Raw genomic sequence first — 21084 nt, 5'->3', positions numbered from 1 at the left:
GCCAATCGAGCGCGGAGTTCCGCCGCTCCGCTAGTCCCAGCTAGCCGCCAGCCGAACGCCGGCCTCGCCTCGCTGGGAACCTGAAACCAGCCGCGTGAGTCGGTGACGCGGACTGCGCCTGCGCGCCTGGGGAGCGGGTGACCCGAGGAAGAGACTGGTGCGCCGCGGGGACCGGGCAGGGCGCCCTGTCGGAGTGCACTGCGCCGGACACTTCAAGTGAGTTCCTGTGTGATCCTCGCAGGACCCCCGGGACCCGGGCAGAGACACGCCAGAAGGGAAGGAAGTGCCCGAGCCGGGATTGGAACCGGGGGCGTCCGAGGAGGGAAACTGAGGCTGCAAAAGTCTTTGTGGAGAGGGGTCGGCGTTGGCCTGAGGGCCCGGGTGGGCGTCTGAGGAGGGGCGGGTGTCTCCGAGGAAGGACGGCAGCAGCGTGTCTCTAATTCAGGGTTTTTTCTCGCTCTGTGGCCCAGGCTGGGGTACAGTGGTACGATCGTAGCTTACTGCAGTCAACTACTCAGACTCAAGCGATCCTCCCACCTCAGCCTCCCGGGTAGCTGGAACTACAGACGCTGCACCACCAAGCTTGGCTAATTTTTAAAATTTTATTTTTAATTTCTGTAGAGACGGCGGTGGGGGGGCGGGTGGCGGGTCTTGCTATGTTGCCCAGGCTCGTCTCGAACTGCTGGCCCCAAGCCCCAAGCGATCCTCCTGCCTGTGCCTCCCAAAGTGCTGGAATTGCAGGCATGAGCCACTATACAGCCTAAATCAGGGTTTTTTAACCAGGATGGGGTAATGAGCTTGTGTAGGAACAAAATGATCCCCCTATTTTCTCTGTGTGAAATTTAGCATTTCCTTTCCTGATTGCTGGAGCAGCCTTAGGTGTGCCTGAAACTGTGGGGGTGAGTGTAAATGATAGTTCCAGATAACAGTTTGTGCAGGGCCAGGCATGGTGGCTCACACCTGTAACCCCAGCACTTTGGGAGGCCGAGGCAAGAGGATCACGTGAGGTCAGGAGTTCGAGACCAGCCTGGACAGGATGGCAAAACCCCGTCCCTACTAAAAATATAAAAATTAGCCTGGAGTAGTGGCGCGTTCCTGTAATCCCAGCTATTTGGGAGGCTGAGGCACGAGCATCGCTTGAACCCGGGAGGCAGAGGTTGCATTGAGCCGAGATTGCACCACCCCCCTCCAGCCTTGTGACAGAGTGAGACTCAAAAAAAACCAGTTTGTGCAGCAACTACAAGGTGGTATCTTAAGCTGTCACTTACATTTATTACTGCTTTGAAATTATGATAGAATTGGCCGGGTACGGTGGCTCATGCCTGTAATCCTAGCACTTCGGGAGGCCGAGGTGGGCGGATCACAAGGTCAAAAGATAGAGGCCATCCTGGCCAACGTGGTGAAACCCCGTCTCTACTAAAAATACAAAAATTAGCTTGGCGTGGTGGCATGCGCCTGTAGTCCCAGCTACTCGGGAGGCTGAGGCAGGAGAATCGCTTGAATCCAGGAGGCGGAGATTGCAGTGAGCCGAGATCACGCCACTGCACTCCAGCCTGACGACAGAGTGACAGACTCTGTCTCAAAAAAAAAAAAAAAAAAAAAGAAAAGAAATTATGAAGGCTGGGCGCGGTGGCTCAAGCCTGTAATCCCAGCACTTTGGGAGGCCGAGGCGGGCGGATCACGAGGTCAGGAGATCGAGACCATCCTGGCTAACACGGTGAAACCCCGTCTCTACTAAAAATACAAAAAAATTAGCCGGGCGTGTTGGCGGGCACCTGTAGTCCCAGCTACTCGGGAGGCTGAGGCTGGAGAATGGCGTGAGCCTGGGAGGCGGAGCTTGCAGTGAGCTGAGATTGCGCCACTGCACTCTAGCCTGAGGGACAGAGCAAGACTCCGTCTCAAAAAAAAAAAAAAGAAAAAGAAAAAGAAAAGAAATTATGATAGGGTCTTGTTATTTAATGCATTGAAAATAAGCATCTATACTAGTATAGCAGAAATTTGTTTTTAAAGCATTTTGATGCCATTTCAATATCATTGCTTTTTGTTTTGTAATTCTGTATATTGTAATTAATGCACGTAAGGCAGGGCATGGAGGCTTATGCCTGCAATCCCAGCACTTTGGGAGGCCAAGGCTGGAGGATTGCTTGAGGCCAGGAGTTCTAGACCAGCCTGGCAACATAGGGAGACTCCATCTCTACAAAAAAATACAAAAAATTAGCCAGGTATGGTGGTGTGCACCAGTAGTGCTAGTTAATTGGGAGGTTGAGGTAGGAGGATCACTTGAGCCCAGGAATTGGAGGTTGCAGTGATTGTGCCTTTGCACTCCACTGTGCCATCGCACTCCCGCCTGGGCAACATGAAGACCCCATTCCACAAAAAAGAAACTTACATAAACACCATGCGTGTAAGAAGGAGTGGCAGGGCTTGCCAGATGCAGAATGATAAAGGCCCCCTGCACTAGTTTTACAAAAGTGCTGGTCAAGACAGTCATCGATGCGTTACATGGACCTGAGTTCAAAGCCAGCCCAGCCCAAGCTGGCCAGTCTCACCCACTGCACTGCTGCAGGACCCCAGCAAGTCTCTCCCCTTGCTGGGCCTAGTTTTTTGTTTGTTGTTGTTGTTTTGAGATGGAGTCTTGCTCTGTCGCTCAGGCTGGAGTGCAATGGCGCGATCTCGGCTCACTGCAACCTCCGCCTCCCACGTTCAAGTGATTCTCCTGCCTCAGCCTCCCAAGTAGCTGGGATTACAGGGGCACGCTGTCACGCCCAGCTAATTTTTGTATTTTTGGTAGAGATGGGGTTCACCACGTCAGGCTGGTCTCGAACTCCTGACCTGAGGTGATCCACCCACCTTGGCCTCCCAAAGTGCTGGGATTACAGGCCTGAGCCACCGCTCCTGGCCTACTGGGCCTAGTTTTGTTTTTTTTTGTTTTTTGTTTTTTTTTTGAGACGGAGTCTCGCTCTGTCGCCCAGGCTGGAGTGCAGTGGCGCATCTCGGCTCACTGCAAGCTCCGCCTCCCGGGTTCACGCCATTCTCCTGCCTCAGCCTCTCCAAGTAGCTGGCACTACAGGCGCCCGCCACCACGCCCGGCTAATTTTTTTGTATTTTTAGTAGAGACGGGGTTTCATCGTGGTCTCGATCTCCTGACCTCGTGATCCGCCCGCCTCGGCCTCCCAAAGTGCTGGGATTACAAGCATGAGCCACCGCGCCTGGCCTGGGCCTAGTTTTTAATCTGTTCTATCTGCCATCACTTGTGAGACTTTTCCAATCTCAACGGGCCCATACTTCTTATTTTATTTATTATTATTATTATTTATTTTCTGAGACAGAGTCTCACTGTGTCACTCAGGCTGGAGTGCAGTGGCGCGATCTCAGCTCACTGCAAGCTCTGTCTCCTGGGTTCTAGCGGTTCTCCTACCTCAGTCTCCTGAGTAGCTGGGATTAGACGTGTAGCACCCCACCTAGCTCATGTTTTTTGTATTTTTAGTAGAGATGGGGTGTCTTGAACTGATCTGCCCGCCTCGGCCTCCCAAAGTGCTGGGAGTGCAGGTGTGAGCCACCGCCCCTGGCCTGTTTTTCTTTCTTTCTTTTTTTTTTTCCGAGACAGAGTCTCACTCTCACCCAGGCTGGAGTATGGTGGCACAATCTCAGCTCACTGCAAGCTCCATCTCCCAGGTTCAAGTGATTCTCTTGCCTCAGCCTCCTGAGTAGCTGGGATTACAGGCGCACACCACCACGCCTGGCTAATTTTTGTATTTTTCGTAGAGACAGGGTTTCACCATGTTGTCCAGGCTGGTCTCAAACTCCTGACATCAAGTGATATGCCAGCCTCGACCTCCCAAAGTTCTGGGATTACAGGCATGAGCCACCGCACCTGGCCTGGGCCCATATTTGTAACCACTTCTTTCTTTCTGCCTTTTGTGACTAGGAACTGAGTTGACTGTCTTATTTTTCCTGATATATTCCAGGCCCTGGAGGGACAGGAAAGCCAGAAATGGACTTCGTGAGGCTCGCTCGACTGTTCTCCAGGGCCCGCCCCATGGGACTGTTCATTCTGCAACACCTGGACCCCTGTAGAGCCAGGTGGGCGGGAGGCAGGGAGGGGCTGATGTGGCCAGTGTGGGCGCCCTTCAGCAGCTCCTCCTCTCAGCTGCCCCTTGGCCAGGAGCGCCAAGAGAACACAGGAAGCCTGGGCTCTGACCCGAGCCATTCCAACTCCACGGCCACACAGGAAGAAGACGAGGAGGAGGAGAGTTTTGGGACCCTCTCTGACAAATACACCTCCCGGAGACTATTCCACAAATCCACAGCCCAGTTCCATAACCTGCGGTTCGGGGAACAGAGAGATGAGCAAAGGGAACCAGAGCCCAAATTATGGCGAGGCCGGAGAAACACCTCGTACTGGTACTTCTTGCAGTGCAAACGCCTGCTCAAGGAAGGGAAGGTGAGGGGCACTTTGGGTTCTGTGGCTCCTGGCTTCTTTCCCCTGGCGGCTCAGTGTTTTGCAAGGGGTCGCCTGACTTTCCCAGCCTCTAAGTTTTGGGCATACCCTGCTAACTGCCAGCCTTATGGCTGTAAGTATCGCGACCCTTTGCCATCCGCCACCACAGTTTTATTTTATTGTATTTTTTTTTTTTTTTTTGTAGAGATGGAGGTTGCACTGAGCTGATCTTACCGCTGGACTCCAGCCTGAGTCACAGAGCAAGAGTCTGTCTCAAAAAAAAAAAAGAAAAAGAAAAGTGAATCCTCCACACCCTTCTGGCACTCCCTGCTTTAGGTGTTTTTCAAGACAGGATCTCACTCTGTCGCCCAGGCTGGAGTGCAGTGGCACGATCTTGGCTTACTGCAGCCTCCGCCTCCTGGGGAATTCAAGCAATTCTCCCGCTTCAATGTCCCGAGTAGCTGGGATTACAGGCCTGTGCCCCCACACCCGGCCGATTTTGATATTTTTAGTAGAGATAGGGTTTCTCAGCCGGGCGCGGTGGCTCACGCCTGTAATCCTAGTGCTTTGGGAGGCTGAGGCGGGTGGATCACCTGAGGTCAGGAGTTCGAGACCAGCCTGACCAACATGGAGAAACCCTGTCTCTACTAAAACTACAAAATTAGCCAGGCACAGTGGTGCGTGCCTGTAATCCCAGCTACTCAGGAGGCTGAGGCAGGAGAGTCTCTTGAACCTGGGAGGCAGAGGTTGCAGTGAGCCAAGATCGTGCCATTGCACTCCAGCCTGGGCAACAAGAGCAAAAAACTCTGCCTCAAAAAAAAAAAAAAAGAGATAGAGTTTCTCCATGTTGGCCAGGCTGGTCTCAAACTCCAGACCTCAGGTGATCCGCCCACCTCGGTCTCCTGAACTGCTGGGACTACAAGTATTAGCCATTACACCTGGCCCCTGCTTTAGTTTTGTTCGTAGCACCTATCATCACTTGATATACTGTATGTCTTTCTTAATTATCCCATTTCATGTCTGTCTGGTTTTTTTTTGAGACGGAGTCTCACTCTGTCACCCACGCTGGAGTGCAGTGGTGCAATCTCGGCTCACCATAGCTTCTGCCTCCCGGGTTCAAGCAATTCTCCTGCCTTAGCCTTCCAAGTAGCTGGGATTACAGGTGCGCGCCACTATGCCTGGCTAATTTTTGTATTTTTAGTAGAGACGGGGTTTCACCATGTTGGCCAGGCTGGTCTCGAATTCCTGACCTTGTGATCTGCCCGCCTCGGCCTTCCAAAGTGCTGGGATTACAGGGGTGAGCCACTGCGCCCGGCCTCATGTCTGACTTTCCACAGTGAAACATGAGCTCCAAGAAGGAGCTCCCTCTTGTTCCCAGCCGTATATGCAGTGGATAGACCTTGTCTGGCTCACTGAAGCACTCAGTAATTATTGTTTGAACGAACAGATGAAAATAATGAAGGAATAAAGGAATGAACTGAGGCTTCACCAGGGAAATGGTGTGAGGGGAGGGATGGGGCAGAGACAGCCGGGGGCCCAGGGGGTTTGCAGTCACCCAGGGCCGCCGTCCTGCACCATCTCAGGAGGGTCCCTCAGCCTCAACCCTCTCTCTGCTGAGGATCTCTGGGGCCGTTCTGAGCCCCTGCCCTGTTGCCTCTTCCCTGCAGCTGGTCGAAGCCCTGGACCTGTTTGAGAGGCAGATGCTGAAGGAGGAGCGATTGCAGCCCATGGAGAGCAACTACACGGTGCTGATCGGGGGCTGCGGGCGGGTCGGCTACCTGAAGAAGGCCTTCAAGCTCTACAACCAGGTGCGTGTGGGCGCGGGGCAGCCGGGGCGAGGCTCTGAAAAGCTGGGGGCGGATCCCAAGTGTGCCACTTGCTAGTGCTTTACACTGGGCAGGTGACTTCACCTCCCTGGCCTCAGAGTCATCTCCTTAAAATGGTGGTGATTGTGGGTGATAAACGAGATGACATGGAAAGCCCTTTACCACCTGCCTGGACTGCGGCGGTCCCCATGTTCCCTTTCTTTTCCCTTCAAAAAAAAAAAAAAAAGCAGAGGGAGCCCCACTCTGTCGCCTAGGCTGGAGTGCAGTCATAGCTCACTGCAGCCTCCAACTCCTTGGCTCAAGAGTTCCTCCTGCCTCAGCCTCGCCAGTAGCTGTGAGCACAGGTGTGTAGCACCACATCTGGCTAATTTTTAAATTTTTTGTAGAGGTGGGATTGTGCTGCGTTGTCTAGGCTGGTCTCTAACCCCTGGCCACCTGCCTCAGCCTCCCAAAGTGCTGGGATTACAGGCCACAGCCCAGCCACCGCATCTGCTCCTCTGAAGGGGGCCAGCCCCTCCACACCTGTGGGTGTTTCTCGTCAGGTGGGATGAGAGACTGAGAAAAGAAATAAGACACAATAAGACACAGAGACAAAGTATAGAGAAAGAACAGTGGACCCAGGGGACCGGTGCTCAGCATACGCTCAGCAGCTGGCACTGGTCTCTGAGTTCCCTCAGTATTTATTGATCACTATCTCTACTATCTCGGAGAGGGGGATGTGGCAGGACAATAGGGTCCTGGGGAGAGGGTCAGCAGGAAAACATGTGAGCAAAGGTCTCTGTGTCATAAATAACTTTAAGGAAAGGTGCTGTGCTTTGATGTGCACATACACAAACATCTCGTGCATTAAAGAGCAGTATTGCCTCCAGCAGGTCTCACCTCTAGCCCTAAGGCGGTTTTCTCCTATCTCAGTAAATAGAACACACAATCTGGTTTTACACCAAAGACATTCCATTCCCAGGGAGGAGCAGGAGGCAGATGCCTTCCTCTTATCTCAACTGCAAAGAGGCCTTCCTCTTTCATTAATCCTCCTCAGCACAGACCCTTTATGGGTGTCGGGCTGGGGGACAGGCTGGGGGACAGTCAGGCTAGGGGACGGTCAGGTCTTTCCTTTCCCACGAGGCCATATCTTAGGCCATCAAATGTGGAGAAACCTTGGACAATACCTGGCTTTCCTGGGCAGAGGTCCCTGCGGCCTTCTGCAGTGTATTGTGTCCCTGGGTACTCGAGATTAGAGAATGGATTTAGCATACTGCCTTCAAGCACTTTTTTAACAAAGTACATCCTGCACATCGCTAAATCCATTAAACCTTGAGTCAACACAGCACATGCCTCTCTGCAAGCACAGGGTTGGGGCTACGGTTACAGATTAACAGCATCTCAAGGCAGAAGAATTTTTCTCTTAGTACAGAACAAAATGGAGTTTCTTATGTCTACTTCTTTCTACACAGACACAATAACAGTCTGATCTCTCTCTCTTTTTTCCCCACACTCCTCTTTGTTTGTTTTTTTTTTTTTTTGGAGACAGAGTCTAGCACTGTCGCCCAGGCTGGAGAGCAGTGGTGCGACCTCGGCTCACTGGAACCTCTGCCTCCTGGGCTCGAGTGATTCTCATGCCTCAGCCTTCCGAGTAGCTGGGACTACAGGCGCACATGCCACCATGCCTGGCTCATTTTTTTTGTATTTTTAGTAGAGACAGCATTTCACCATGTTGACCAGGCTGGTCTCAAACTCCTGACCTCAAGTGATCCACCCGCCTTGGCCTCCCAAAGTGCTAGAATTACAGGTGTGAGCCACCGCACCCGGCCCATTACATCCATTTTTTAAAACTATTATTTTTGGCCATTATTATTGGCTATTATTTTTGGCTATTATATTGTGGTGGCCCACGCCTGTAATCCCACGATTTTGGGAGGCCAAAGTGGGCGGATCACGAGATTGAGACCATCCTGGTCAACATGGTGAAACCCTGTCTCTACTAAAAATACAAAAATTAGCCGGGTGTGGTGGCACGCGCCTGTAGTCCCAGCTACTCGGGAGGCTGAGGCAGGAGAATCACTTGAATCCAGGAAGTGGAGGGAGGTTGTAGTGAGCTGAGATGACGCCACTGCACTCCAGCCTGGTGACAGAGTAAGACTCCATCTCAAAAAAAAAAGAAAAAATGAATATTTTTATTGTTTTTATTTATTTTATTTTATTTATTTTTTTGAGATGGGAGTTTTGGCTCTGTCACCCTGGCTGGAGTGCAATGGTGTGACCTCGGCTCACTGCAACCTCCACCTCCCAGGTTCAAGCAATTCTCCTGCCTCAGCCTCCTGAGTAGCTGGGATTAAAGGCACCCACTACCACGCCCGGCTAATTTTTTTGTGTTTTTTGTAGAAGACGGAGTTTTTCCATGTTGGCCAGGCTGGTCTCGAACTCCTGACCTCAGGTGATCTGCCCGTCTCAGCCTTCCAAAGTGCTGGGGTTATAGGCGTGAGCCACGGCACCCGGCCTTGTTACTGTTTTTGGTGACTCACCTGCAGTGTGTCTCCTTGAGTGTAAGCTCATTAAGGACAGGCTGTGCCCGCTCTGCTAACCCCAGGGCTGCTGCTGGGTGGGTAGTGAGTTGTCAGTGCACCTCTGTGGAGTGCAGCAATACACTCAGAGCCTACATCATCCTCAAAGTGGAGACTGCCATCTTTGCTTTTCAGATAAGGAAACTGAGGCACAGAGCGATGAAGGGACATGTCCAAGGCCACCCCACTTGAATGCACCGGGGCTGGGATTTGAGCCCCAGATGGCCTGACTCTAGCAGGGTTCTTTCCGCTGCTGAGCCGCCTATTGCCTGCCTTTGGCCGGATGGCCCTTCTCTGGCCAATAGCGAGTGCTAGGCTTCACCATGGATTGTCAACCCTGAGCACCTGCCTTAGTCTCTTGGAGGCTCAATAAGCTGAATGTCGCTCACCTCCAGGGCTTGTGACTTACCAGATCAGGTGGCCCTGAGAATGTGCTGAGAGTGTGCATCGTGCCACTGGCTTGGGGCCACCCCTAGAGCACTGCAGCGCACCCTCCCACTTGACACAGACATCCCCGGTTTCATCCTCATTTTCACGAGGAAGCGCTAACTTGCCCAGGAGCCCTCGGGTAGTAAGCACGACAGGCCCTTTTCCCCTTGACCGGGTGGCCTGAAGGTGGGGACATCAGGAAGACCTTGCTGCCAGGACCCCAGGCCTGGAGTGGGCTGACAAGTGCCCAGGGCAGGATAGCTCCTGTTTGGTACATCTGGGTATGTGTGCTCAGTTTCCAGAGTCCCTTCAATGTATCTGAGTTTGGAGAGCTGGGCTCTGATGTGTCCATGGCTCTGCCTTAGAGCCTGGCCTGGTGGATGCAGTGACAGAGTCCTCTCCAGCCTCAGCCTCCTCTGGGGCGGCTGCTCACCTGTGTGTCCAGCTGATCCCCAGCCACTGCTGAGCTTCTTCCATCTCCACAGATGAAAAAGCGGGACCTGGAGCCCTCGGACGCCACCTACACGGCCCTGTTCAACGTCTGTGCCGAGTCCCCCTGGAAGGACTCAGCTCTGCAGAGCGCCCTGAAGCTCCGGCAGCAGCTGCAGGCCAAAAACTTCGAGCTCAACTTGAAAACGTACCACGCGCTGCTGAAGATGGCTGCCAAGTGTGCAGACCTTAGAATGTGCCTCGATGTGTTCAAGGTGGGGCTTCCTCTGCCATCCTGCTCCCCGTCCTGGGGCTGGTCCCACGTGGCAGGGGCAGGGCTAGGGCTGTGGTGTCTGTCTCTCCTCATGCAGGAAGGCTCAGGGCGGGTGAGACAGCCGGTCTTGGGCCCTGGGGTTCACAGATGGATCTGATGAGACCCTACTGGAGGTTGTGTGTGCCACTGTGTGCTGCGTCCTGCTTTGTGCACTCGAGGGAAGGCTTCCTAGAGACAGGGTCTTGCTATGTTGCCCAGGCTGGTCACAAAACTCCTGGCCTCAAGTGATCCTCCTGCCTTGGCCTCCCAATGTGCTAGGATTACAGACATGAGTTACCACACCCAGCCTGCTGCAGGTTCTCAATGGGACGTCTTTGTTCCCTCCCCCAGGAAATCATCCACAAAGGGCACGTGGTCACAGAGGAGACCTTCAGTTTCCTGCTCATGGGCTGCATCCAAGACAAGAAGACGGGCTTCCGGTACGCCCTCCAGGTATGTCCCTCCCACCCCACCTTCCTGCCCTGCTTCCCTGGCACCAGAGGTGCAAAATGGCATCCTATGAGCACCCATGATGGCCCTGTGCTGAGTATTTTTATATCTGTGCTCTTTTCTGAAAACCCAGCAGCCACTGTAGCCTCCGTTCTACAGATGGTGGGGAGAGGAGGCCCTTGGAGGTGGAATGAGGGTGGCCTCCACCCCTCCCACCCTGCTTTGCAGTCAGCTCAGCCCCTCTAAACTCACCTTCCTTGAAAGCCTGCCTCACACTCACCTGGGGACTTGTTCAACCCTCCCACAGCCCCGCTAGCACTTCTGCATGTGCAACCCAGGAGTCATTCATTCTTTCATTTATTTATTTTGAGATGGAGTCTCACTCTTGCCCAGGCTGGAGTGCAATGGAACGATCTCAGCTCACTGCAACCTCCGCCTCCCAGTTTCATGCGATACTCCTGCCTCAGCCTCCTGAGTAGCTGGGATTACAGGCGCACGCCACCATGCCCAGCTAATTTTGTATTTTTAGCAGAGACAGGGTTTCACCATGTTGACCAGGCTGGTCTTGAACTCCTGGCCTCATGTGATCTGCCCCCCTGGGCCTCCCAAAGTGCTGGGATTACAGGTATGAACCACAGCTCCCGTCTGGAAAGCTTTTTTTTTTATTATTATTTTTATTTTTTAATGTTTTTAATTTTTATTTTGAGACAGAGTCTCGCTCTGTCACCCAGGCTGGAGTACAGTGGCACGATCTCAGCTCACTGCAAGCTCCACCTCCTGGGTTCACGCCATTCTCCCGTCTCAGCCTCCTGAGTAGCTGGGACTGTAGGCACCCGCCACCATGCCCAGCTAATTTTGTTTTTGTATTTTTAGTAGAGACAGAGTTTCACCGTGTTAGCCAGGGTGGTCTCGATCTCCTGACCTCGTGATCCGCCTGCCTTGCCCTCCCAAAATGCTAGGACTACAGGCATGAGCCACCACGCCCGGCCAATTTTTAAAATGTTTTAAAATTGTTTTGAGACACTCTCGCTCTATCACCCAGGCTGGAGTGCTGTGGCATGATCTCGGCTCACTGCAACCTCCATCTCTGGGTTCAAGTGATTCTCCCACTTCAGCCTCCTGAGTAGCTGGGACTGTGGGTATGCAATACCACACCCAGTAATTTTTGTATTTTTAGTAGAGATGGGGTTTCACCATGTTGGCCGGGCTGGTCTCAAACTCCTGATCTCAAGGAATCTGCCCACCTTAGCTTCCCAAAGTGCTGGGATTACAGGCGTGAGCTACCACGCCTGGCCTATATTTTTGAGGCAGGGTCTTGCTATGTTGCCCGGTCTTGTCTGGAACTCCTGGTCTCAAGGGATCCTCCTGTCTAAAACTCCCAAGGGACTGGGATTCCAGGCGTGAGCCCTGCGCCCAGCTGCTGAACGGTAGCACCCAGCTGATGTTTGTCTCTTCCCTGGCAGGTGTGGCAGCTGATGCTGAGTCTGGGGCTACAGCCGAGCCGAGACAGCTACAACCTGCTGTTGGTGGCAGCTCGGGACTGTGGCCTAGGGGACCCCCAGGTGGCCTCAGAGCTGCTTCTGAAGCCCAGGGAGGAGGCGACCGTGCTTCAGTCCCCAGTGAGCAGGCAGCGGCCAAGGAGGACAGCCCAGGCCAAGGCAGGCAACCTCATGTCAGCCATGCTGCACGTGGAGGCCCTGGAAAGGCAGCTGTTTCTGGAACCTTCTCAGGCACTTGGGCCTCCAGAGCTTCCGGAAGCCAGAGTGCCCAGCAAGGCCCAACCAGAGGTGGATACCAAGGCAGAGCCCAGCCACACAGCGGCCCTCACCCCAGTGGCCCTGAAGCCACCTCCCATGAAGCTGGAAGTCAACCTCCTGACCCCCGGGGCCGTTCCCCCCACCGTGGTCTCCTTTGGAACAGTGACCACCCCAGCTGACCGGCTGGCCTTGATAGGGGGCCTGGAGGGCTTCCTGAGCAAGATGGCAGAGCACAGGCAGCAGCCCGACATCAAGACCCTCACGCTACTGGCCGAGGTGGTGGAGTCCGGGAGTCCTGCAGAGTCCTTGCTGCTGGCTCTCCTGGACGAGCACCAGGTGGAGGCCGACTTGACATTCTTTAACACGCTGGTGAGAAAGAAGAGCAAGCTCGGAGACCTGGAGGGGGCCAAGGCGCTGTTGCCGGTCCTGGCAAAGAGGGGCCTCGTCCCCAACCTACAGACATTCTGCAACCTGGCCATCGGGTGCCACAGGCCAAAGGACGGTCTACAGCTTCTCACAGACATGAAGGTGAGTGGACTTGGGCCTGGGCAGGACACCCGTGGTGCTCAGGAGCACTCTGCAGCTCAGGAGGAAAGTTTGGGGGGTCTGCAGACCCCCCACCTGGAGAGGATGAACTGTGCATAGGGGCAAAGAGAGTGGGGTCGGCTGGGCGCGGTGGCTCACGCTTGTAATCCCAGCACTTTGGGAGGCCGAGGCGGGCAGATCACGAGGTCAGGAGATCGAGACCACGGTGAAACCCCGTATCTACTAAAAATACAAAAAATTAGCCGCGCGTGGTGGCGGGCGCCTGTAGTCCCAGCTACTCAGAGAGGCTGAGGCAGGAGAATGGCGTGAACCCAGGAGGCGGAGCTTGCAGTGAGCCGAGATCGCGCCACTGCACTCCAGCCTGGGCGACAGGGCGAGACTCCGTCTCAAAAAAAAAAAAAAAAAAAAAAAAAAGAGAGTGGGGTCAATGACCTTCTGGTCTTTGGTCCCATTTTGGGGGAAGCAGACCCCGGCAAGTGCTTCAGGGCTGGGCGTAGAGACACACGGATGTTCCCATCTGGAAGAAGGTGGCCGTGGGTTGACACTGAGGGCTGGGGACAGGCCTTGGCTCCAACACTCTAGAGGTATGGCAGGGATTCTCAGAATTCCTGGGGGGCTGTGGGCAGTTTTCAAAGCCCCCGAGGTCTGTGCCTCCCACCTAGCCCCCATTGGAAGTTCTGCGTGGATTTCATCCAACCGTAGCAGAGGCTGCGTCCTGGGTTGTCGGGGTCCCCCAGGTCCATCATCCTCTGGCTGTTTTCCTGGACCCTACTGGGCTCACCCAGCCAAGGTTCGCGCTTTTCTAGGCTGACCACCACCTGGTGACCGTGCGTCACCAGGAAGCCCACCCCAGGGAGCGAGGAGGTGGTGTCTCCCACATCATTTTCTGCCTGAGTCAGTTGGTGTCTGAGAGCAGCACGGGCGTCCTTTTCCGCAGCTTCTTTAGGGCTGAGCAGAGGGGCTGGGCTTGGCTTTCCTGCTGGAGAGGGACATTCAGCACATTGTTGCTGGCAAGTTTGCCTTTCTGGCCCTGGCCGCTGGTCCCGGGAGCCAGCTTGATTGACGGAGGGTGGGAGCTGCTGGGTCCCAATGGCTGCCATCATCTTGCTGATTCTATGATATCACTGTGTTCTAGAAGTCCCAGGTGACCCCCAACACTCACATCTACAGCGCCCTCATCAACGCGGCCGTCAGGAAGCTGAACTACACCTATCTCATCAACATCTTGAAGGACATGAAGCAGAACAGGGTCCCGGTGAACGAAGTGGTCATCCGCCAGCTGGAGTTTGCAGCCCAGTACCCTCCCACCTTTGACCGGGTGTGTGCCCCAAGCTCAAAAGCTCATCAGCTCCTTCACCATTGCTATGTCCCACCACCACCCAACCCCGGTTCTGGCCCTTGGGATTGTGTTCCCATACTTGAAACTGTCCAGCAGCTTCCCTTAGGAGCAGTCCCCCAGTCTGTAGACCACAGCCTGCAAGTCCCTGTCCACGTGGCTCATCTCATGTCTCAGGCCAGCCTTGCCTTTGCTGCCTCTGTCCGTCCCAGTGGCCTTCTGTCAGTTCCCAAAGGCCACCAGCCTCTTGCCTTCCTCAGGGGATTGGCGTTCCCCCTGCCTCGGGTGGCACCTACTTTCATGTGGCGGGCTCTTTCTCCTGGAGGTCTCTGCTTAAGTGGCCCTCAGAGATGCCCAGCTGGCTGCCACTCCAACCTGGGGTGAAAGTCTCCCCTCCCCCTTCCCACTCTGTTCCTTTATGCCGTGTCCTACAGTCTCGGATCATGTGCTCACGGACAGCCCTGGCCTTCCTTGTATCAGGCCTCTGGAGGCAGAGGCTGTCTGCCGTGCTCATCTGGGTCCAAAGCACCTGCACGTTGCCGGGTACTCCAAACAGGTTGTTGCTTGCTCAGGGACTGGGCAGGCAGTGAAGTGGTGTCATTGTCTGGGGTGAATACCCGAGATTTGTTGAGCCAAGACTGCGCCACTGCACTCCAGCCCGGGCGATAGATGGAGACTCGGTCTCACAAAAAAAACGGTTAAGAGCTGAAGTTTAATAGGTGAAAGAAAGAGAAGAGCTCTTGCTGGGTGCAGTGGCGAAAAAAAAAAAAAGGGAAGAGCTCTGTGCTTGCAGAGAGGTGCCAGAGAAATGGGTTGCCACTTCCATAGTGTAATGCAGAGGTTTTGTACATGCTTGGGGAGGTGGTATCTGATTTACAAAGGATGCAAAAGATTGGTTGGACCAGGTGTGCCATTTACATAGTATGTATAAAAGCTGTTGCCCTACCTTAACCTCTTATTATGTAGACAGGTGGCCGTCGCCATGTTGCCTGGTTCTTTACTGTACACGTGGCGACAAAGGGAAGATGGGGTCCCCACGTTGAACATATCTGGCTCCCAGGTAGCCCTTTTCTGTTGGCACAGCCGCCAGCATTTACCCCTGCAAGCTTCCAGTTTGCTTATCTATGTCTGCAGCTCGATTTTTCAGGCTGCTCTTTGTTAGAAAAGAAATTATCTGGGGGCTGCTTTTTATTAAAAGGGAAATTTCGCCAAGGACTCTGTTGCCCTTACTGTCTGCCTAAATAATTTCTTTCAACCTCCTGTATCAGCAGGAGCAGGGCAGAGTCATGGAATCTGCTTTGTCACGGCCACAGCCTCTCCCTGCTGTTCTGAAGGCTATCACGCTCTGGGGGTTTGGCTCTTGGGTCCATCGAGTCACACTCTGTGCTGAGCATCTCCAGAGCATCCAGAGCCACTATGGCTTGAAGCACAACCTGGATGGGGCGGAAACACGTAAATGGGCAGGGACACACATAGCTAGAGGGTGCGGGGTCAGGAATGCCAGGCAGGTGTCACGCCTGAATGCCATTTTGAGGGCTTCCTACAAATAGGTGGGAGAGCAATGGAGATTGTGCCTGGCTGAAGGCATAGCTGGGCATTTTTGAACTGTGTGTCTGTGCTTTGAACTGTTGGTTGTGAGCCTTTTCTTATTGATTCCAGGGTTTTTTATATATTCTGGGTACTGGTTTTTTGTTGATTACATGTTGTGCATATCTTCCTAGTGGATCGTCTCTTCCCTCTGGCGTAGGGCTCACTAGGGGTTCAACTCGACAGTCACAAGACTATCATAGGCCTAAAGCATATCATATTTAAGTCACAGACAGATGTCCCTGACTTAAAGATGATTCTACATAGTATTTTTCAACTTTGCAATGGTTTTAGCAGGATGTAACTCTAAGGATTGACTTTGTGAGGGGTTTCTACTGAATGTATATCACTTTTGCATAAAGTCAGTACCCTGTGCTGTGTTGCCAGCAATAGATGCATTTCCTTTTGTTTTTTACGAGATGGAGTCTCACTCTGTCACCCAGTGACGCTGGAGTGCAGTGACCCGATCTTGGCTCGCTGCAACCTCTGCTGCCCAGGTTCAAGCAATATTCCTGCCTCAGCCTCCCGAGTAGCTGGGATTACAGGCGACTGCCACCACGCCCGGCTAATTTTTATATGTATTTTTTTTAGTAGAGATGGGGTTTCACCATCTTGGCCAGGCTGGTCTTGAACTCCTGACCTCATGATCCACCCACCCCAGCCTCCCAAAGTGCTGGGATTACAGGTGTGAGCCCCCGTGCCGTGCCGCATTTTTTTTTTTTTTTTTTTAAAGAGACAGAATCACTCTGTTGCCCAGGCTGGAGTGCAGTGGCACGAACATGGCTCACTGTAGCCTTGACCTCCCAGGCTTAAGCAGTCTCCCACCTTAGCCACCTGAGGAGCTGGGACTACAGGCATGTACCACCATGCCCAGCCAGATTGATTTTTGATTTACGATGGGTTTTTGGGGGCGGAACCCTGCTGTCAGGAGCATCTGTACTCATATTCCCTCATGATGGTGGACTTGTTTATATTCGTGATTCTGTTGAGTTTTGCTTTCTGTGCTTTCAGGCTCTACCCGGCACCTTAAGGTTTAGAATTGTCCAGTCTTTTGACTCAAACCTTTTTTTTTGTTTGTTTGTTTTTGAGACAGAGTCTTGCTCTGTCGCCCAGGCTGGAGTGCAATGGCGTGATCTCAGCTCACTGCAACCTCTGCCTCCTGGGTTCAAGCCATTCTCCTGCCTTAACCTCCCCAGGTAGCTGGGACTACAGGCATGCGCCACCACATCCAGCATTTTTAGTAGAGATGGGGTTTCTCCATGCTGGCCAGGCAAGTCTCAAACTCCTGACCTCAAGTGATCTGCCCGCCTCGGCCTTCCAAAGTGCTGGGATTACAGACGTGAGCCACCGTGCCCAGCCAAACTTTTTGTTATCGTGTGGTAGTAGCTGTATGTCAGATAGTACTTTTTGGCTGTTTTTTTTTTTTTTTTGCTATATTCTCCTACCAGCTCTCTGTTTCTGTCTGGTGTGTCTTTGCTTTTTTCCCCGTATCTCATGGAGCCTATCTCGGCAGTGTTGAGATGATGGTCAGAGGGAGGTGGCTTTGAGGGGGAGGGGCTAGGCAGGCTGTGGAGGCAGAGCTGGTAAGACCCAGCGATTCTGGCTTGGGGGCCTGGGGTGGCAACTGTGGATGGAGGAGCACAGTGGTGCCTATTTGGGAAGAATGCTGTTGGGCAGATGGCTCTGGGCCTGCCCCAGGGTACCCAGCTGGGACCTGTTTCTCTGAAGTAAGCTACGCCCGTAGTGCGTGTTCACAGCTTTCTGCCCTGTCCCTTGCAGCCACCTGGAAGGGAAAATGGCAGCCACCAGCTTCCCTGAGGCCTGAGCCAGCTGCCGAGGTTTGGGATTAGCTATAGGTAACAGGAGTGATTCTAGCCTCGCTTTTCTAATTCCAGTACCAAGGGAAGAACACCTACCTGGAGAAGATTGATGGCTTCCGAGCCTATTATAAGCAGTGGCTGACAGTGATGCCCGCAGAGGAAACGCCGCACCCCTGGCACAAGTTCCGGACCAAGCCCCAGGAGGACCAGGACACCGGCAAGGAGGCTGATGTGGACGGATGTGCCCTTGGGGGCAGGTGATGGGAGCACAGCTGGAACAACGTGCTCGGCCCCCAGTGCTCTGTGGAAGCCCCAGGACAAGTGAGCTGGTGTCACCTCCTGCCTGGGGGAAGAGCCAGGCCCTGAGGAACAGCCGCAGCGTGTCACAGGTGTTGGTGTGAGGACACACGCTAGGCCCAAGGTGCCTGTGCTCCCGGCAGGTCCACGGGCAGCTCCAGCCACCTTCGCGTGTCACCTTCACGGGTCTTCCAGCTCCAGCTACCTTTGCGTGTCACCTCGCACACCACAAGGGGGCCGGGGCATCTGGTCCTTGGGGCCTGGTGCTGCCCCACTGGGTTCCATAGGCCGATGCTCTGAAAGAACAGACGTGGGGGCTCGAGAGGTTTAATGATTTTATTTTTACAAATCACAGCTGATGGATAGCGAAGCCTTCCCCATACAGACCGTGCTCCAACTCGGGCCTGGGGCACTGCTCGCTGCTCCCAGGAAGGGCGTGGCGTCACAGGCAGGAACCTGTGGAGTCCAGAGTCCAGGGTGGAGAGTGCCAGCCTCAGCCAGAGCAGCCACGGCAGCCACAGTGTGTGCACTCGATGATGCGGCCCTGCAACGGAGGAGGACGGTGAGACGATGCCACTACGCCACGCTCGCCCCTGCATGCTCACATACGTGGCAACCCTCCCACGAAGGACCTGCCACCATGCCATATAGGGACACACCTCAGAAACCCTTCCTTGACAGCTCTGGACAGGGAAAATTGGCTCCCTCATGAAGGTAGAAACAGCTGCGGTTGACACCGAGGTTACATCTGCATATTTATAATATGTTCTGCAAATCCAACACACGTTTGCCAATCAAGAAAAAGAAATCGGTGTGAATGAGTCTCATTATTCTGCTAAGTGAGCATGACAGACACTGCAATGAGCAGAGGTGGCTCTGCTACTGTTTGGGGACTTCAGGGCGGCCTCTGGGCTGGGACACTGGTGGGGGAAGAGGGCAGGAGGCTATGCACTTGAGTCACACCCTTCTGGCTCAGAGCCCCCCAGAAAGAAGGGTCTTGTCCCCCAGGCCTGGTGCGGCCCAATGCTTGGCCAGCCAGAAAGCCCTAGAACAGTGGCTTGTGTTTATTTTACTTTTTCAAGTTCTTTTCTTGGAGAAGCAAGACCATAGTTTAAGTAAACGGGATCCTCTGGTGAAACCCAGGTAAATCTACAGCAGGCTGTTTTGGCCACAGGGCTGAAGCAGCACCCCAGCCCACCAGCCCCCCGACCTGGGCCCCTTGTGGAATCTGGGCACTCAGAGGAGGGGGGGCTTCTGCCACTCTGCCACCCCTCCCTGCCTCCATCAGAAAACCAACACCCCGGTCTTCCCTCGGGGAGGCAGCCCTTGCTCGCCCCCACTGCTCAGTACACAAGTCTTCAGCATCCAGCCACAGCTCTCCATCGTCAGTCTCACTGCAGCATAGGGGACCTATGTGAAGAGGCCCCTGTGTGGAGCTAGGGAAAAGGAGGCCAGGTTGGCAGATGGGCGGTGGGGCCTGACCTCCCAGCTGTGCCAACAACTGTGTGCCAAGGGGCTGCACTGAGCGGCCACTGCTGTGACTCTGCCTTGGGCCACAGCTGCCTTTCAGAGGGGCTTGGGGTGGGGTGGAGCTCAGCTCCTGTTCCTCAGCACCACTCCTGAGGCGCCTGACCTAGGAGTGATGCTTGGAACAGAAAGTTCTGAAAGAAGAAACACAGTGGGCTGGGCACAGTAGCTCATGCCTATAATCCCAGCACTTTGGGAGGCTGAGGGGGGCGGATCACCTGAGGTCGGGAGTTCAAGACCAGCCTGAGTAACATGGAGAAACCCTGTCTCTACTAAAAATACAAAATTAGCCAGGCATGGTGGCGCATGCCTGTAATCCCAGCTATTCGGGAGGCTGAGGCAGAAGAATTGCTTGAACCCGGGAGGCGGAGGTTACAGTGCGCCAAGGTGGCATCACTGTGCTCCAGCCTGGGCGACAGAGCAAGACTCCATCTCGGGGGGCGGGAAAGACAGTGATGGTGATGTTAAAGTATCACTGTGAGGACTGAAAGGGACAGGAACTCACTGAGTGGCCGCCCTTCCCTGATGTCACCCTGCCACCACCTCAGGATTAGGGCTCCTCACCACCATTTCCAAAGTGAGGAAAGGGGTTCAGTAATTTGCCCAAAGGTGGAGTTGAGATTGGCCCCAGACCTAACAAACATACAGCCACACGCTGCCTCACACGGATTCCTGAACAGAGGGACCCACTCCCGCGAGGGAGAGCCAGCTGGACATCCAGGGACAAAACGACATTCCAGCCCAACCAAATAACATAAGATCCCTTGGAGTCAACTAGGGCAGAATTTTGAGCTGAAAATAACATCAAGCTTGAGTGTCAGACATTACCACTTCCAGCTTGCTTTTGGGTACGCGGCAGATGCAGTTCGTCCCGAAGTTGGTGTCCCGTGTCTGAATGCACCGCAGGCAGCACAAGTTCTCATAACCTTGCTTTTTCCATTTTGCAATCAGGTTTTTGTCTGCATAGCCTTCTTTAATACAATATTCATAGAGTTCTGTCAAAAAGATGGGGAAAGAGCATCAGGCCATGGTCTAAAAACCTTCCCCACCCTTGATCAAAAAGAGCATTCAGGCCGGGTGCAGTGGCTCATGCCTGTAATCCCAGCACTTTGGGAGGCCGAGGCAGGCGGATCACCTGAGGTCAGGAGTTCGGGACCAGCCTGGCCAACATGGTAAAACCCAGTCTCTACTAAAAATACAAAAATTACCCGGGCATGGTGGCAGCTGTAATCCCAGCTACTCATGAGGCTGAGGCAGGAGAATGGCTTGAACCCAGGAGGCGGAGGTTGTAGTGACCTGAGGTCGTGCCACTGGACTCCAGCCTGGGTGACAGCGAAACTCCATCTCAAAAAAAAAAAAAAGCATGCTGGGCGCGGTGGCTCATGCCTGTAATCCCAGCACTTTGGGAGGCCGAGGCGGGCGGATCACGAGGTCAGGAGATCAAGACCATCCTGGCTAACACGGTAAAACCCCGTCTCTACTAAAAATACAAAAAAATTAGCCAGGCATGGTGGCGGGCACCTGTAGTCCCAGCTACTTGGGGGGCTGAGGCAGGAGGATGGCGTGAACCTGGGAGCGGAGCTTGCAGTGAGCCGAGATTGCACCTCTGCACTCCAGCCTGCGCGACAGAGCGAGACTCCATCTCAAAAAAAAATAAAAAATAAAAAAATAAAGCATTCAGTATTGCAACGGGACAGTCCTTGGAGGAGGAACGAAACAAAAAAACAAAAGTACTTAGGCCAGGCAAGGTGGCTCACACCTGTAATCC

At 53.8% G+C, this 21084-nt stretch overlaps 2 protein-coding genes across 7 annotated transcripts in view; one reads left to right on the top strand and one right to left on the bottom strand.

The window, feature by feature from the left end:
• Positions 1-37: 37 nt before the first annotated feature.
• PTCD1 (pentatricopeptide repeat domain 1) lies at positions 38-18597 on the top strand. Of its 2 annotated transcripts, XM_055292424.2 has the most exons (8): positions 38-216; positions 3969-4444; positions 6109-6249; positions 9740-9958; positions 10348-10449; positions 11910-12731; positions 13885-14067; positions 17568-18597. In XM_055292424.2, exons 2-8 carry the CDS (start codon positions 3995-3997, stop codon positions 17751-17753), a joined length of 2103 nt encoding a protein of 700 aa, XP_055148399.1. In that variant the 5' UTR covers positions 38-216; positions 3969-3994; the 3' UTR covers positions 17754-18597. The 2 variants fall into 2 exon arrangements, with proteins under 2 accessions (XP_055148399.1, XP_063502224.1); XM_063646154.1 differs by lacking the exon at positions 17568-18597 and having other exon boundaries at positions 77-216; positions 13885-15803.
• Positions 18108-21084, bottom strand: part of BUD31 (BUD31 homolog) — a 12004-nt gene continuing 9027 nt past the window's right edge. For 4 of the 5 annotated variants that reach the window (XM_055292527.2, XM_055292526.2, XM_055292528.2 and 1 more), the window contains 2 exons: positions 20145-20311; positions 18108-18333 (listed from right to left, as the gene is read on the bottom strand). In XM_055292527.2, the coding sequence (XP_055148502.1) occupies positions 18283-18333; positions 20145-20311 (218 nt within the window). In that variant the 3' untranslated portion in view covers positions 18108-18282. Of the gene's footprint in view, positions 18334-18448; positions 18558-20144; positions 20312-21084 lie in introns of those variants that run through there. The other variant, XM_063646203.1, reaches the window with a different exon arrangement.

Source organism: Symphalangus syndactylus, chromosome 9 (genome assembly GCF_028878055.3).
Source record: "Symphalangus syndactylus isolate Jambi chromosome 9, NHGRI_mSymSyn1-v2.1_pri, whole genome shotgun sequence".
In the NCBI taxonomy this organism is placed as follows: domain Eukaryota; kingdom Metazoa; phylum Chordata; class Mammalia; order Primates; family Hylobatidae; genus Symphalangus; species Symphalangus syndactylus.
The sequence above is the reverse complement of the archived record's forward strand: the minus strand, read 5'-3'. Positions and strand labels throughout refer to the sequence as shown.

Coding starts and splice junctions, on each gene's coding strand:
- PTCD1 (XM_063646154.1), top strand. CDS start 3,995: ATGGACTTCGTGAGGCTCGCTCGACTGTTCTCCAGGGCCCGCCCCATG. Junction 6,250..9,739: donor CCTTCAAGCTCTACAACCAG/GTGCGTGTGGGC, acceptor CCATCTCCACAG/ATGAAAAAGCGGGACCTGGA. Junction 10,450..11,909: donor GCTTCCGGTACGCCCTCCAG/GTATGTCCCTCC, acceptor CTTCCCTGGCAG/GTGTGGCAGCTGATGCTGAG.